The sequence below is a fragment of the Argiope bruennichi genome, chromosome 4, assembly GCF_947563725.1.
Source record: "Argiope bruennichi chromosome 4, qqArgBrue1.1, whole genome shotgun sequence".
NCBI lineage: Eukaryota > Metazoa > Arthropoda > Arachnida > Araneae > Araneidae > Argiope > Argiope bruennichi.
Genome location: NC_079154.1, coordinates 104,050,820 through 104,069,881, shown reverse-complemented (window position 1 = coordinate 104,069,881; position 19,062 = coordinate 104,050,820). Strand labels below are relative to the sequence as shown.

The 19,062-nt window shown below is 29.0% G+C and overlaps 1 protein-coding gene across 1 annotated transcript in view; it reads right to left on the bottom strand.

Moving 5' to 3' along the window:
* The window catches only part of LOC129966090 (dynamin-like), a 42,873-nt gene that overhangs the window by 1,293 nt on the left and 22,518 nt on the right, over nucleotides 1–19,062 (bottom strand). The window contains exons 7-16 of the mRNA XM_056080467.1: nucleotides 18,748–18,856; nucleotides 16,756–16,959; nucleotides 14,465–14,600; nucleotides 10,948–11,006; nucleotides 6,661–6,799; nucleotides 6,488–6,568; nucleotides 5,186–5,259; nucleotides 2,702–2,846; nucleotides 547–684; nucleotides 191–247 (exon numbers count right to left, since the gene is read on the bottom strand). Coding sequence (XP_055936442.1) covers nucleotides 191–247; nucleotides 547–684; nucleotides 2,702–2,846; nucleotides 5,186–5,259; nucleotides 6,488–6,568; nucleotides 6,661–6,799; nucleotides 10,948–11,006; nucleotides 14,465–14,600; nucleotides 16,756–16,959; nucleotides 18,748–18,856 — 1,142 coding nt within the window. The remainder of the gene's footprint in view (nucleotides 1–190; nucleotides 248–546; nucleotides 685–2,701; nucleotides 2,847–5,185; nucleotides 5,260–6,487; nucleotides 6,569–6,660; nucleotides 6,800–10,947; nucleotides 11,007–14,464; nucleotides 14,601–16,755; nucleotides 16,960–18,747; nucleotides 18,857–19,062) is intronic.

The following is a 19,062-nucleotide window of genomic DNA, read 5'->3' as shown; positions in this document are numbered from 1 at the left end:
CAAAGGTATTATGTGGCAATGCCATGCAAGGTATTTTTTAATATAACGTTTTTATTAGAGAATATACTAGAAAGTTTTTGGGAGACCAGTCCATTTGATGGTTCATTATTTACCATTCCTCTTAAATAGATACGCTATTTGATTTTATACCATTTAAAGTAATTCATCAAATAATTTTTTCCTCACTCACTTTATTAGACGAATTCAGAAGTTTTATCATCAACTCCGTCTTAATGAAATCAAAAACCTGCAAATAAAAAAGCATAAATGAATATTAATGCACTTCGAAATTCAATAGCTTTTCGTGATGAGAAAAAGAAATGTTGCCAATATATACTGAATGTATATAAGTTAGAACAATAAAGCATTGGAAGTCCTAATTCAGACATATATTTCTCCCTGGAATCTATGGTAGAAATTTCTTTATAGAGAAATGGTTAATCAGATGAAATGAGTATAATATTACATCATGATAAAAAAAAAATGCATTTGAAAATATTTATCAGGAGAAAACGAAACTTGGAACAAATGAATAATAAATATTACTTGATGCACAAGAAAACAGTTGATGTACTTCAGAGTTGTGTCCGCTATTTGCTTTTGAACTAAACGAATGTACTCAGTTACGATGTCAGCCATATTTTTCGAATTTGATTTCATGTTGTTGTTTCTTTTCATTTTCCCCTGCAAAAATTTTAAAAGGTTAAATATATAATGGTAAAGTTCAAAATTTATTAAATAGTTATAAGTGACACTAAAACATGTATCTTAGAAATTAATATATTACAGCATTGAAAAAAGAGGCAGTCGACTGACTCACCATGGCCGAATGGTCATAGCACTGATCTCATAATCAAGAGATATGTAAGCTCGAATCCCGCTAGAGACAATACGATTCACAGTTTGTGTAAATATTTAATTCCTTGATTTTATGTTTTCCTTTATTTCATGTTCCAGAAGATTCTGGACATTTCTTTAGTTTACCAGACAAGTGTTCTTGACTTTTCTTACTTTCTCCAGAAAAGTATTCTGGAACTTTTCCTGCTAGTATAAAAGCAGAAGATTTGTCAGTCACTGGGTTCTGAGTTCAGAGTTGAGTTAATAAATGGGTTTAGCTCTACTTCTAGTGTGCGTCATTGAGTTCCACACTAGAGTATCTACGTAACAATATTAAGTTATATTGTGAATACTTTAAGTTCAAAAGAAATATAAAAATTTTCAAACCAGAATTTGAGTAAGTAGTAAAGAAAAATTTTGGAAACTGACAACTTAATTATACTAATAGATATCAATGAAATTCTTTTAAAAAATTCAGCGTAAGTGTTGCTGGAAAGATTTACATAAGATGCGATAAAACTTTGAACAATTATTGATTTATTTTTGTCAATCATTTTCGGCCTCCCACTTAATTAAATTTCGAAATTGTCAACATATATTTGCAAAATTATACAATCAAATAAAAATTTAAAATATCATTCAAAGATTTCATTCTCTTTAGTTCATCATAAAATTTGCAACAAAAAATAAATATGACTGGCTGCCTATGGCAACCAGATAGATCGTCGTGAATATTGGTTATATTAATTTCAATTAAAACGCTTGGATGTACTTTCATGTCCATGATTCAATTAAACTTCCAGACATTAAGACCATATTGTTTTAAAAATCATATTTCCTGGTCTTTGTGTACCTGAATTTCTAACTGACAGCAATCCAATGATATCATGATGCTGTTAATAACATAATTGTACGGTCCATCTCTCTTTTAATATTCATGGTATTACAATTCACTATTTATAAGTCTTGTAATAAAAATGCAAGTATTAAACAAATTTCTTTTTGTTCAAACACAAGTATTAAACAAAATACTTATTCCTTATCTTTCAATAATGAAAATAAATAATTATTTTCATTTTATTCTTTTGGCGATTGAGTGTTTAATAGAACAATGAAAAGATGCGATTTCCAAAACGACAATTTAATCTATTGTTGCAAATTAAGTAAAAAAATATTTTAAAACAGCTTCACTGACTTAGTTATTATCATGCATTACGCTTGTCTAGTTATCCATGCTTTTGAAATTTGTACCAAGAGCTTTCAAGAACACTTTATACGTAAAAAATATATTTCAAAAACAAAGAAATCAATACGGACATTTGCGGAGTGATTAGTTCTTCATTTGAACTAAAAACTTTCTTAGATAGCAATTATTTTAAATAGAAAGCAAACACTTATCTAAATTCTTTAGATTATTATTTGTGGGGAAAAAATAGAAATAAAATGAGGTCTTCAATAATTATTCGCCAAATTTAAATGTAACTAAAAAACATTTCGTATCTTTTTTCATTTAGTTGATACTTGGTTGCTCCCCACACCCCAAAAAGACAACAAGTACGAAAATGAAAAGTGTAATACAATTTTTTTTAAAATTTAAAATTCTAACTTACCGACGTCGTACAAAAATTTATTCTTTATCCACCTAATTTAGTTTGGTAGGCGATAACACGAGACAATATTTCGCTGATAAAAGCATGGCCTATCATCAGAGAAATAATTTTGGGTGAATTTTTTTTATCGCTTTCTATCATGACTTGTTTTTATCATCATTTCTCATTATCAAAATATATACCACATATTTAATGTTACTGTTAGTCTCAGCGTAACCGAAGGAACATATATGATCAAATAAAGATTTATTTACCGATATTAAATCAGATAAAGAATCTAAATCGTCTGCATGGTTATTAACAGCTATTGCATTGTCTTCTTCCTTAATTTCATCATCACTTTCATCTGCATTAGAATTCCAAACTATAACGGGCTTGCAAGGGAGGCCACTTTCCCATCTACAATGAAATTCAAGTAAATAAAGAATTAATTTAAATAAATAAATTTTTTTTAAATAACTACCTCGTGTGTGGAATACATTAAAATCAAAGGCAATTCAATAATTTAAATATTATTTGGTTCATTCAATAACAAAACAAACTCTGTCATTTTAAAGATAACTGTATATATTTTCATGCAAAATATAATTGGTGGCATTAAATTGTTAATACCTGCTCAGAAACTTACATTCTTTTATTAATGCACTACTTTAGCTTTTGCCATGACAGTGTGTAACTACCGGTGGTATATTTTACTGGATGAAACAGTGCTAATATCTTATAGACCAATAAAGCAATAGTAAAGGGGCGACACTAATTAAAGCGCATCTAAACATTTACTACATTATCTTATTTTTATTTTGAACCAAAAAATTATTTAACTCTAATATTAATTATATTAAAAGCAAAAATATGACTGGAGCTCGAAATCCGACTGCCATCGTTGTTATACTGTAGCATATATATCAGTTCAAAATTTATTCTTACAGAGACAACGTATGAATATTTCATTATATTTAGGATGTAACTATTAAAATTAATCATGAATATGATTGTGTATGCCAAAAGCTACCTTGCAAAATCCTATTTGAAAAGTTGCTAATTTAAAATCTCAAAGTTGCTAGTTAAAGAACAAATTAATTCAATTTTTACTTATCAATCTTTTATTAGATAATTATATTATCGTTCCGATGAGGTATCAAATTGCCCTAGCCCCAAGCGCTTAAATTTGTTGAAATGCCCCTAGAATATACTGGCATTAACAACCTAAATGAATATCAAATGATGATATTTGATTATTGAAACAGGTTTAAAAATGGAAGCATAAAATATATGGACTTCTGAGATAATGGTATATAATATCATATATCATACTTGACAAAACTAAACGACATAAACCATTTGCAGAGGAAATAAAATTTCACATTTTCTTAACGAAAGAGGCAATTAAGTTACAAACAATACATAAAGAAGATTCTATATAAATGAGTATACCAACTTACTAATAAAGTTCAACGTCATATGCCTGTCTAGCGATAGTCGATTTTTTTTTACTCGAGACTGTATTAAACATAAAAGTATTTGTCTTACCGCTACCAAATGAGATTGACGAACTGAAGGCAAGCATTATGCAGCCTTTCCAAGCATTACACTAGATATGATGAAAAAATGCTGGGATGAGTTATTGTATTTTCTCAATATCTTTAGTATTTCTGGAGGGACACATACTAAACTTCCAAGCATATCTTATAACTGCGTTGAATTTAAACTTTCAGCTGTTATTTTTTTATTTTTTTATCTCCAATGAACAACAAGATTACAACTTTGTTTTCATTTCTTTTAATACCTCTGCTAAGTTGGGACCTTTATTTACGGAACCCTATTATTTTTAAATATAAGTATTGTATAAAAAGGACAGGTTAGATCTTCAAAATTTGCCATTCTTAACTAATAATTTTTAAGAATAAACTATATCTCATTAGCACAAAATTCTCAACAATATTTTTTATGATACTGTTGCAACGGGAAACGAACAAACTTGATTTTTTTTTTCGTAGTTTCCTGTAATTCCTTTTTTTTTTATTTGCTTTTATTTTTTTATATGGTGCATTTGTTCATTTCCGGTCTGGTGGCGCCAGAAGGGATCATTATTATATTGTTTTTTTTGGAATTAACTAGTTGTCGGTTAGAACTCCTAAAGGAGTGCTTGTATTTTAATAATCTGCATTAAAAATGTTAAAGAAAACGTCCTCACTGCTTTTGTCATGTGGTCAGTAGAGAAGTTATTGGATACTTTTAGTGTAGGCAAGCTCTATCCCGGACACTTTGGTTCGAACTTTGTTCAGCAGAAAGGTATGTGGATTCTTTTTTGTTGATCAGTAGTAATTAAAGAACATCAAATTCGCAATAGATACTTTGAATGCCATTGTTATAAGGCATTCAGAATGTCCAATTCCTCTCAGTATAAGATATTGTATGACGTCTCCACGATATTGTCCGATATTCTGAATGTCAGCCAACATCATGAAGATATCGTAACAATGTTGTAAGGCATTTGTATTAAAAGGGACAACATCCTAGAAACACCGTATGATACTTTTTGCCAACAGAATAACTAAAATTCAATTAACACAAGACATTGTACAATACCACCACGATGTTTTTCGATATTCTAAATACTGGCAAATATCGTGAAGATAGAACAATGTTATTATTTTCTGCTAATAGGAAACCAAGTTTCCTCTCTTACATTAAACATTAATTTCAGATGAAAAACAGTTGGGAGGCTTTGAACATACCTGCATTTATTGAAATCCCAATGATAAACATTGCAGTATCTCATCTGAGAATCTAAGTGTTTTCCCAATAAATCCTGGAAAAAAAAACCCATAAAGTTTTTAAAAAAATTACTCCATTCAATATTGAATTCTTAAAAATTAGCATAAGTGATTAAAAAAAGAGGAACAATATATTAAATGCTGTTGTAAATACAAAGAGAATTTTGCAAAGTAGAGAAAAAGAGGTAAGAGTACATATTTATGAATGGTTATCATTCCGTTTTCCCAGATTGGCAATTCCTAAGAACCACTGAGGATTGGAATTTGCCTTGGGACTGCCTTTTTAAAAATATAAAATTTTAAATCACTTGTTCGAGTTATGAATTTTTTCATCGACCTCTACCTTTTAAATTAATGATACTAAAAAATACAAAAATTATTTCTGTAGTAAATCTAGTTTAATTTTGTTCTTGAGGATATTTGATAGAATTCACAGTTTACGAGATGTTCCAAGTAAAAACAAGAAAAACGAAAAACACCTCTCAGCCTTTCAACATCTCCTCTATTGCTCATTTATGTGGACTTCTTATTATGACGTTTAGGGCATTTCCCACAACAATTATGCTAATTTTCAAAACTACATTTTTTTTTTGTTGTTGTTTTTGACTGAATTCTAAGCAGAGACAGTGAAGTGACATCAAGTAATGCCGAAAAGAAGTGAAGACCTGTTTTTTAATAAGGCTGTGACGTAAAGTGCGAAATCTGCATTTAGATGGAATGCAGTAATTAGTCAATGTTCTTAATTTAGTATTTCAAGGTAACTCCTGATTAAGACCGATTCAGAACACTGCGTTTTATCTCCAAAAAATTAAGAACATCATAGACGAATTTTTTTAAAAAGCACAGTGATTTTTTTCCCTTCACTCATACATCAAATTTTCTAATTTTTGCATGTCATAATCTTGGTTTGAAATTTTAAACCAAGGTTATGAAATAAAAAAGAAGGAAAGAAATCTCTTACTTAAAACACCATACATTATTTTTAAAAATATTTACTTTGCACTTTAACAGACACAGAAAATGACAAAATTTATGAAAGTAGCACTTTTCATTAAAGATTGTTTTCAGTTTAATCTGATGCAACTGATTCTCGAGCCCAAAGACATAAGAAAAGATTCAAATTACAAAAAAACACATTACAAGAAAATTGCATTCATTAATTTTCATAAATTGTTGAATTTAGCTTTTAATTGATGAATGAAAAATAAATTCATTTATTTTTATAAATTTCAGATAAATTTTAAGCATACAAAGAGTTCTTACTTTCGTTTCTTCTGAAGCAGTGTCAATAGACTCATTGATGAATCGAACGACATCTTCTTTCAAGGCAGGATATTCACTCACCTAAGTAAAATAAGACAGATGTACAATTGCAAATTAAATACACAATCGTGTAATTCCAACAAACATAAGCTAACAGAAAATTTTATGCTTACTATGAAGCATGAATTTTCAACAGCTGAAATCAATACAGATGAGATTGAATCCACGAAAATTTCCAACGGTTCTCTATATTTTTCTAGTATTGAACCACAAGCTGCTTCTAATGCCACAGATGGAATAGATAAGATATTTCTACAAAAGATAATTCTATGTGTTAAGCAATTAACAGAGACCTATTTCGGAAAACCGATTCACAACCATAGTTAAATAATTCAAAATAACTTTATACAAGTAGAAATAATTATTCAATTCACATATTCATACATATTTTTATAGAATTTTAAACGCAAAACAATAGGTGTAATTTAAATAAAAAAATTTAAACAGTTATTTGTATATAACAAATCACTTAACTTTCTAGTTTTTCAGTTTATTTTTAAAAAATAAAGCTTAGATTTTGGGTAAAGAAGTTGTTTGATTTTTCAATTAAACATTTAATTTACTTTGAATTTCTTTACTAGATGGCGCCACAAAATTACATTCTTCACAATTCTCTTGCTTTATTATTTATTGATACTTGGAATTTTAAAAATATCGTTCGTATGTTGTTTCATTTAAAACGTTATTTTATTTTTTCTCGTATATATTTTTTTTGGTTTCGCAATCAGAATTTAATTTTCATTCCACTTTTATATATAGAGTTTATTTTATGAAATACATCACATTATGAGAGTGAAAGTTATTTTATTTTTTGATTTAGTTTCTTTTCTTTTTTTTTTTTTATTTTTAACCTGGCAACATTAATCAATTGTAGTCGATTCTTATACCTATATAACCTGAAGTCTTTTTGGAATTCAAAGTTTCGAGGATATCAAATTCTTTTAAAATTCTATAAAAAATATACTTATTCTTTAATCTTGTCTAAATAAAAAAATTACACTACTATACATTCTTTCTACCTAAATTAAAATGATTCTACTAATACTATGACAAAGGATTCTTTATTTTGCTTTGGCATTATGTGATTAGATTTAGAATACGATTTCAGTTCTAAGATGGTAAATGTATTCTTTATTATTCTGGTATTATTATTCTATTATTCTTTATTAATTATTCTGGATTTCAAAGCACCATTTTCATTCTACAGCCCACTTTTATTTATGGAAATTTCACAATTTTTTCCTTTTATTTTTCTCTCACAAATTAAGTTCAGCGGAGATAGTAAAATATTTCTTAAAATAAAAAGAATACTGTCTTTATTTAATCTTGTAAGGATTTGAAAAACGTTTAAAGATGTTTGTGAGAAAGAACTTCTAACAGGGGAAAAAAAAAAAAAACCTGGTTCTTGGAATGTTTAGAATTTTTAGAAATCAATTCAAATATCTAATAAATTACGAAGAGAATATCCATTATTTTCTTTTAGGAGGATTTCTTAATCAAAAAACTGCATTTATATTTTTGTTTTATAAGATTAAATACTATTTTACAGCATAGACGTTATCAGAGCTCAAAGATGCAGATCGGTGTTTCCACAATAGTTCGAGTTATCACACATACATGGAGCTCTAATCCAATAGACATTTATACAATATTTTAAACTTTTGAAAAAGCTCAAAGGCATGAAATATTAATTTCTTATAGTAAATATTATTCTATATTACTTATTAACCCTAAATATCTCACTAAATATGTTAATTATTGATGCCTAAAATATAGTTCCAACAATTTTTTAAAAATTCTTCATGTAAACGAAATGCTGATTTGTTTATCACAAATGATAAAGTAATTTTATATCCATATTTTTTCGCTAAATGCGTGAATATGTAAAATGGATTACTGAAGAATGACAAATGTTTATCCTTTTTCTTCATTTATTTATATACTAGCCGCCTTTGGCGACCAGCCGGTTCGCCAATCTTAATGTTCGTTAAAATTTTAATAATTAAATATTTTATGCAATTCCTACTTTAATAGCTTCTTCATCAAAATATTTTAAAACTTCAAATTTTGATTGTCACATAATTCATTCATAATATTATAAAGGCCTTCAGTTATAACGTAATATGTATCTCTCACATTTTCTGTTAGCACCCGTAGAATTTATGCTTTAAATTAAAGTGGAAAGAATTAATCTTCAATTAATATAATAATATTTTTTACTGAAACAAAGCATTTTTTTTATAATCTGATTACTGAAAATAGAGTCACTCAGCGTTTAAACTTTATGGGCACTAACGAATATCTTTTTTAATTTATTTAATATCTCAAGAATTTGTCAACAAAATTTTCTTAGATTCATTATGAGCAGATCGATTCATTAACAATGTTTAATTTTAAATGCATCAAACATTAAGAAAATAAACAGAATCGTTTGAAATAATCCGCCGAAAAATATTAACCCTAGCCTCATTACTGTTGGGAGAAAAAAAAACAAAAACTGAAGCCTTACTCATTTGGCGGTGGGGAAAATGGAAGATTTTTTTGGCGGAAAAGTTGGCGGTGGGGAAAATGGAAGATTTTTTTGGCGGGAAAGTTAGTTTTTAATAATTAATTAAAATTCTAATTAAAAATTCGAAAAAAGGAACCCCAGGTGCACATTCCCAACCTCCAAGGTATACATGTACCAAATTTGGTAGCTGTAGGTCAAACGGTCTGGCCTGTAGAGCTCCAACACACACACATTGAGCTTTATTATAAGTATAGATTTATTTTCTTTGGTTTGGATCAAAATACCAATAATACATTTTTATGCATCTGTATTTATATGTATCATTATAAATGACGTATTCTTAGCAAATCAAAACTTCCGGAATTTAATGAGTATACAAATTCAGAAATACAAGATCCCCCTTCCCTCTCTTCCTTGAAAATCATTGAATTCCCATTTTATCTGTAAATCAGTCACATATGCGAATTTTTGTGTAGAAATGCATTCATTTCAAAACCATCCTTTTATTATAAACAAACTATCAAAATATTTATTAGAATATTATCAAAATATCCATTTTGAGATTTTATATGTTCATTTAGTGTTACAAGTCTTAATTATTTTAGTTTAATTATTAGTAAGATATATAGTATTAATGTTCAATAAATAAATTAAAAAAAATTCGATTTTGTATGTAGTTGTACACTTAGTAATAAATTAATCAGAAGAAAATTTAGTTGTAACAAATGTAGGCATCTCCGATTTAAAAACAAAATGAATCAATGAGATTATTTATTACATTTCTTTAATACAATTACAATAAAGATAAACGAAATTCAGTCGAATATCTTGGTGGGTTTTATTCAAAATGAGTATTTTTCGAGAACAAAAAAGTAATTGTTACCTTAGATGAATATTTATGACTGTAGTCGCCTTTGTATTCAGAGCCCCAGGAAAACAATACACAGGAAAAATTTCAAGAAACATTCACTTATACCGATTTCGGTTGGTTGGTCGGTCGGTGAATCTTTTACAAGTGAGATGAAATTTCTTCTATCTGATGTGCTTTTCGAACCACGGAGCTGATGGGCAAGTAATTAAGGCTCGACTAAAAATTCCCAAATTCTAAACATATGGTAGTATTCTAGGTTATTGAATATGAAGCATGCTCACTCACTATTAATAGTTTTAGGAAGACTTATGCATATGATATAATGGACTATCGAAATTTGAATTGCTTATTAGAAGGTTACTGCTTTGATGACCATGAACTATTCTGTATAATATATGTATGTTCCATTTTAGTTCCCACAACCGTTAACTTTAAACAGATAAAGAATGGATGAAAACTTATCTAAAACAGAGATGAGAGTTTCAGATAAGCGACCTGTCAAATGAGAACAGGTCAGAAGTCACATTAGTAAGTCAACCGAGGAAAAATATTTCGCTCACATTGTACAGGTTAATTTGCGTTAAATTATTGTTAAAAGCATTAGTTTTTTTTTAACATTTTGAATTAACAATATTTAATTCACTTAACGTTTCTTATGTCCTTATTAAAACAAAATGGTAATCAAAACTAGATCCAGGAAATGTGGGAACTGAAGCGCCTCTATGCATTGAAGTAAAAGTGATAAAATTATCTGAAATATTATAATACTCAAAAGATGTGTAATATAAAAATTAACTGAGAGCTAACACCTTTTTTTCAATCCCTGTAGGCTAATCTAGATTTCTGTATTTCTAGTTTATGTGAATTTTCCCGTTTGGCATATTTCCTGAGATAGTTTCACAATTTCGCAGGAATTACTTTCTTTGTAAAAGAGAGAAAATGTTTAGATACAATAGATATCTTAACTATATTAGGATACTAAAAATGGAAATATATTACTGTATGAGAAAAATTCCATACCTAGTTCCATGGACATTCGCAATGAGATTCATAAATTCCTCCTCACTTAATTCAGTAGGCTAAAAATAAAACCCAGTGCTTAAAAAAGCATGAAAGGATAAAACAATATGAAAGTGAAACAAATTAAATTCTGCACAGTTAACAATCCAAAAAAAAAAAATCTAACAACATTGATAAATTGATATAGACCAGTAAAGTGGAAAGGTGATAAGTATACAAATTTTTAATGTAAGTCGCCAAAAATCACACTAAGAAATCACTAAGCGCTATATTTTATTTTATAATTTAATTAACCATTTTAATTCATTCAAAACTGAGATAAATCTTGACCTTTCGCTCACATAATATCTAAAAATATTGCATCACAAAATTTTAACGTCAATTTAAAAAAAAAAATTTAATAATAAAAATTTCTCTGACCAGCAATTTTTGTCTATTTTTAATTAATTTTTGAAAATATTTTAAGTTTATTTTTTAAAAAATATAAAAATATATTAAACTGCTTCAAAATTCCATAGGAGTTCAAAAATCCTACTTCAGCATTTGACTTGATAAGTTTTTGTCTTAGTTTTGTAAGCTCCTAGTTTCAAGAGTTTAGCTTTCATCACTTACTATATTATGCAAAGGTATATGTAGAAGCTACAACAATCCATGTAAATACTTGTTTACCCTTTTCAGAGGTTTGAACAAGAAAAAAAAATATGCGTATAGAACCTCGATAGTAACAGTAAAATGTAAAGATTATTGTATTTATTTTGCAGAATGAATACCGACTAAATTAAGATAATCATTATTTCAATTAATAAAACCTGTCGAATTGTTCTTGCTTGTCACATGTTTCAGAAGCCCACATTCATATTTGCCAGTACTGATACATTACCATGATAATATGAATGACGATCTTCTAAAACCGTTGCATCTTTTCTTAATTGATTTTAAATGTTTCCAAATAAGTGAGCTGCATCTTTCATGCTTTATACTGCCTTTTCTAAGAAACGTCCCCAAATGTATACTATTTTTTCCTTAAAATTTATATCTGTTACCGTTAAAGTATATAATGCAGTTATTTCATAGAATGCCTAGTTATTCCATGAAATAACTGATCGTGTACGTTAAAGTGTGTAATATGTTATTAATTTGACACTTTAACTAGTTATTCTATGAAATAACTAGGTATTCTATAAATTAACTAATGAGAGACAGTTAACTCAGTAAAAGAAACAATACAGACAGTAAAATAAACAATTTATCTAAAACGAAATGAAACTAATGATAGACAATTAAAATGAAAAAGAAGCAATTTATCTAATTTATGCAGCGTATAAATGGCATTTATGGAAACGTACCATAAAATCATTTGTTACATCAAGGATTACTAAAATGACACTTGGAATTACAAAGAACATTTTTTTTTTGACACACTGGGTTTTACACGAACATTTTTTAAATCTCTGACCAGTACCTAAACTTTGAGCTGTAGCAACCGACCGCAGCGATATTTCTACATCCGGTACTTCTTCGATTTTAATTAATTTTTGTTCGCAGACACTGAACTGGGATCGGGAATATAATTGTTTTATGCGGCCTTTTCTTGTGCCCAATTGGAAAAATCCTTCTTCGGTTATTTTTATGATGATAGCTAAAATAGATTTGGCATCACCTTTTCCTCTTTCAACTTCAGGCACTGGGATAGGGACGGTAAACCCCACAGAGGCTTCAGAATGAGATTTATCCGACATTAATTTCATCTTTTTCGGCCTGGAATAGTTCATAAATGCAGTAGGGGTGGAAGGTAAATGTATTTGTCGTGCGAGATATATTATATAGATTATTTTACACTTTAACGGGCTGCAGATCGTTATTCTATGAAATAACTAGTTAACTATGAAATACAAGAGAGTTTTACACTTTAACGGACACGATCAGTTATTTCATGGAATAACTAGGTATTCTATGAAATAACTGATTTCATACTTTAACTGTAACATATCTGCTAATGTTATTACTTCTTTCTGCTCAGGATCGGCAAGCTCTAGAGAGGAATTAAGCAAAAATTAGTAATATTTAGCTTTAAGTATGAGTTTTAAAACATTTATTACATACAATTAGCCATTAAATGAGTGAATTCATTCCGCATATGACTCCGAGCCTCCGTGAAAGCAATAAAATTATTAATATAACGTATTGTATTATGGGTGTACTTTCATCGCGACGACTCGGATTCGACGTGCCGGCGGGCAATATATGCATCCGCATATAACGGAGGTATTCTCATGACAAGATTAAAAAAAAAAAGATAAGAAATTTTATTAAGTTAAAATTCTCTTAATCAGAAAAATCGCTTAACACCTAAACGAATAACCATAATAATTCTGTCAGAAAACCTAACAAACAAACAAAATGCATCATTTTTTATGGGAATATAGTAGCTTAGAACAATCATTACTTTTTTATAAACAACCTTTAATTATCGACCAATTAATTATTATCAAGGAACGGCTGTCTTCTGTATTTAAAGGAAATAGAACCGAGTTATAAAATTTGAAATATTAATGAACCAGAAATTACAACTTTCCATTATCTGTGTCAAAATTCGATGCTTAGAATGTTGGCCATCGCCACACAGAATGAAGCTGAACGTCGTATTTGAGCTGATCCAAAATGCCCCACATCAGCGGCAGGATTTACCGGATTTCTCTTATAACACTAACGTGCAATGAATGTAGAAAAAAATTTTTACATGTGGGTAATCTTCTTTATAGAATAACAAAATTGCTGCAACAAAAAAAATAACCCGATTTCTTATTAATAATTGTCGCATCTACAGGATAAGCAAAACATAAAAGCGATCGGATGTCTTTTTAATTATTTAATGAGTATCGAGTAATAAAGTTCAAAACTGCACTGTTAGTGCAAAGAAGGTGAATAACGTAATAAAATTTGCTATTTACAATGTCTCACTAACAGCTATACTTGTGCAACAACAGCACAACAATATATAACTGTTCACGGATATTCAGCGTTTTTCTAATCTGTATCTTGCAGATTAGAAAAAGCTATACTTGTGCAACAACAGCACAACAATATATAACTGTTCACGGATATTCAGCGTTTTTCTAATCTGTATCTTGCAGATTAGAAAAAGCTATACTTGTGCAACAACAGCACAACAATATATAACTGTTCACGGATATCATTTGATTATTCAAAAATTCAAATTTAAAAAAAAATATTAATTTTTTAAAACCCTAGTAGCACACATACATTGTACAGTATTCTATGAAATAAAATAATATTTGCAATATTGTCTAATAGTGAACAATACTGAATAATATAATATAATATATCATACAATATTGTGCAACAGGCTGTGCAACCTGGGAATTGTGCGTTTACAATTTTTGAATATTTATAATATGTATCTAAAATTTCATTAATCAAATTATTACAAGTACAAAAATGACCATCTAAATAGCAAAAGGTGAGTGCCATTATGTTTGAAAGTACCACAGCTTACCAATTTTAATATTTCTTCAAGCTCTACATGCATTTTGTAATTGATGATTGCCCCTGCCTTCAAGCTATCCAGACAAGCATATTCGGAGTGCCCGAAGAGGTTTGTATGGATATCATCAATGAACTGGTGGACCAATCTACAAAAAGGAAATTGGATTAACTCTGAATTTTTTTTTAAATAACTACATTTTTTTTATGGTTTCTGCAAAGGTGAGTTTAGTTTAGTTATATTAACGTCCCGTTGTAAAGAAACTCTAGGGCTATTTTGGGACGGACCTCGTCATTTTGAACCGCGGTCAGATGACGAGGACGACACCTGAGCTGGCATCCCCCTCTCCACACCACATCAGCGGGAGGACGTTTGGCCTGACAGATTAACGTGACCCCCTTACACGACGGTTCTTCGGTGGGATCGGGTCTCGAACTTGAAACACTAAGGCTCACAAGCCGAGACCTTACCATCAGGCCACCACGACCTCTGCAAAGGCGAGAAGCTGTCATCGTGAACATTATGGCGTGTCAGTGCATTTTATTTTATATCAATGCTAAATGATTCACAAAGCCCTTTGCACAAGAAAATATTTTCATGTTATTTTCTAATAAAAAATTAACTGTTGCAAGATACTTTTTTTATATTAATGAATTTTATTCCAAAATTAATTTTTTTATATTACGTTATTGTAAATTCTTTAATTAATTGTTATAAGAGTTTTATTTAAATTTTATTTCAGAATTTATAAACAAAATTGTAAGAATGCATAGTATGCGAGATATTGTAAATCTATTGTTAAAACTGAATGCAATTCCAACACATCTGTACACAAATGGTTTATAATTAATTAATAATTCTCAATGCAAAAGTTTTTATATATAAAAAATATAATACAGTAAAATGTTACTATCATGTGCAACTTTAATTTTAATAACAAATTCTGTCGAATCTGGTCTCTTAATATTTCGCAACTCCTCAAAAAAAGATTCTACCAAAAATTTTTTTTTAAATATTATGAAACTTATTTTTTCTATAACTAAGTAAGCATAACAATCCCATAATAATGATAAGAATTTAATTATATATTGTGTCCGAAAAATTAAATATTTATAGCATAGAGTTTAAGTATTTATAATGTTTATAATATAGGCAGAAATTTTCAACAGACAGTTTTAATTTCCATTGACCGCCAGTCAAGTGTTAGATCAGTTTTTATATAACAGGGAAATTTAAAATAATTTTGAAGTTAAAAAATATTTTAATAAATTTAAAAGTAGAAAAAGTCAAATGCCACTTTAAGTAAGAGAATGTTTTTCATACAGCATATTTTTATCAAAGCCATACAAGCCAGCAAGGTGCAAGTGCATTTATCATATTGTTAATGACGAATTTAGATATTCTGTGGCTCTTTGTAGTGATAATTATGAGGCATTCTTTTAAGAAACTGGTCAATTTATTTTAAAATTTCAAATATCTTAATCGTTTTCAATATATCTGAATTTATTTTTATTTTAGTAATATTGTGAATATAATCTTACAAATATTTTAAAAGGCTTTCATTGAGAGACGTCCATGTTTATGCCCATTAACATTTAAGCCATATTTTGATATTTATTAATACTGTAAAAGCAAAGCGAACGTTGTGGAATAGATATGAATTTGTCAAGTTAGAATCATATTTATTCTACTATCTTATAATTCACATAAGTTGTTTTTCTAATAAATTTATTTAATAATCAACTAGACTATAAAAGTTTTAATGAATACGCATATGGCTACAGGTTTCTATCTAATCTGTAATTTACTTGATTGAGGCTTTCTTTTACTGTTATGATGCGAATATTTGGAAACAGTGTCTAAATTTAATTCTTGTCATGTGATAGCAGCTACAAATATCTTCTTCTAAAACTACTGTGTATATATTACAGCAGGACTTCAAAGAAATTAAATCTTAAAATTATTCCACTAACTCTTTCATGAGAGAGTATTCGAAACAAAACATGTATAATCCGGAATTTATCCCTTTTGTCTCTTAATACTGTTTGAAATAAATAAATTACTACCAAATATATCATTTGCCAACCCCTTTGGACTACAAAGGATACTAAGTTTAGCAAAGTAATTAGATCGCAATTTTCTCTGTCACCCTGAATTTAGCATCATTTTTTATACATTAATAAACAAAAACGCAAAAGTGAGACAAATTTCTTTTGGTATTGAAAAGGTTGTTAGTTAACTTACAAGACTCTTAGTAAAGATCAAATAATAAAAATAATCAATTTTGCCGTAGAAATGTATACCTTTGCATAAATACTTGAGCTCCACTCACTCCGTCATTGCTAAACCCCATCATTTGATCCATTTTTTTCAAATCCTTACGCATGCAACTGAGCTTGTGGGAGAGCTCCTTACGGACAGCAGGCAACGTTTTTCGAATATGTTCGATTAGTTCTATTTGGAGTCTTTTTTGTAAGTAGACACTTCCATGCAAATCCGCCATATGACTAAAAGAAAAGGACAAATCATTTTCGTACTAAAAATCAGTTTCGTTCGTGACCGATTCACATTTATTTTGTCATTTGAAATAAAACTATCTTGTAAAGGCCTTTTCAAGTGACATAATAGTCACTTAACAATTTTATTTAAGCATACAATCTCATATCTAACTGCGTGAGGCCTTTTGTTATGTTTAGATGTAACGTTACAAATTTCAAAATTCATAATAGATACAAAAAGAAATTATAGCGCAGCCTTTCGAGCATATCACACACGCTTTAAATGAAAAATATTTTTTAAAAAAGCCTTCCTAGAGTTAAACTACAAAAAAAAAAATGCATTTCGATTGCATAAATTTTGAAATCTATAATTTAAGTAATATATTTCAAAGAGATTGAATAACATTTAGACGCCATCAAATTAATCAAACTGTGAATTCATATAGAATGGATGAATAAGAGAAATACTTAGAAATGAAAATAAGACTTAAGTACCGAAAATTAAGTTTTGTGTGGTGCTTTTAGCTAATTATAAATGAATTATTACAAACATCATAAATTAAGTTCCATCACTGTCAAATGCCTTATTTAAATTATGAAAAATACCTCTTAATTTTTACAGAAAGATTCAAACAAGCAGGAGACAATAGCGATAACAATTTATAAAAGTAATTTGCTACCACATGAGAAACATTAAACAGAAATAAAAGTTAAATTATTTTTCACAGTGCTCATCAAAACAAAAAACAAGCTTTTGATAATTAGTCTATACATTTACAATTTTTCTATGTTGATCATGAATATGTGATGGAACATTTCTCGGTCAAATGTTTAAATACCTTTTGCTTTCTTAACAAAACAAAATACCTTGCTCAATACATAGCAGGTATCTTATCAAATCGCTATACATATAAATCATTCAATTAATAGATCCATGTTCCGCAGTTCGAATGTTTATTTTTCCATTCCAATTTTTGTCTATTTTTAACATTCTATCAGTCCAATGGCATAATACCCTGAAAGCAAGAGAGGTACTAATGTCCCAGACGCCAGTCTTAGGAGTGCCATGGAGGCAAAAAATCAATGTTTAAGAGTATTTTTTACAGAAATATGATGAGAAGGGAAAAAAATTACATGCCCTGTGCACCATAACATTGATTACGATTGGGGGCAAAAGAATTCCTATGTCTCAAGTGTCATTTATCTGCTCTATATCGCTGAGTCAGTCTTTTTTTATTATATTAATTATCCTTCCTTTCCTCTCTATAATCCTTGTCCTCTTAAGCAATTACATCGATCGATTTCTTTTATTGACACAGCAGGAGGAGTGTACAAAAAGAACTCGAATTTCCTTGAATATGAAGAAGCTGGGGTATAAATTCAAACAAAATTGCATGTCCTCCGTGAGCTTCAAAGCACTATACAAATTCGGCCCCATCCTCTTTTCCCTTTGAACAGAATGTGAAAAGTAAGCATATACATATACTATTAAATATTTTCAATCCATCATTTCGTCAAAATACATGACAACTAACAAATATTGCGACTACAATTTAGTTCATACTTGCTGTCGTAAAATTAATTAATATTATGATGACAATCTGATTAATATAACGGCAATCATATAAATGGTCTTCATAATGTACTTAATCTTTTTGATGCTTACAAACCATTTTTATAAGATTTTTTAAATTTATTTTTGACAATTTAAAGAGCAAAAAAGTATAAAAACTTTATATTATACATATATATAAATGTCAATTTAAATAGAAAATTTTATATCTACGCTCTCTATACCTGTAAGCAGGATGGTTTTCGAAGAATCGCTTCTCACTATGTAATGAAGCCTGAAAATCTTTTCCTGCATCTATGTCTTCCTGACTGCGGTTTACCACGCCTATGTATCCTGAAATTGTTTTTTAATAAGCTGTGCATAAGTATGAAAAAAAAATTATATGCGCGAGAAAGTTGATCTAACCCTTTCAAAAAACAAAATTAATTTTTTCAGCGATCATCTTTTGCGACATATCCTCCCCTCCTTTTTTTCATTCTTAAGATGTCCCATTTATACAAATTAGGATATCTTATTTAATTCGAAATGTTCACATGAGG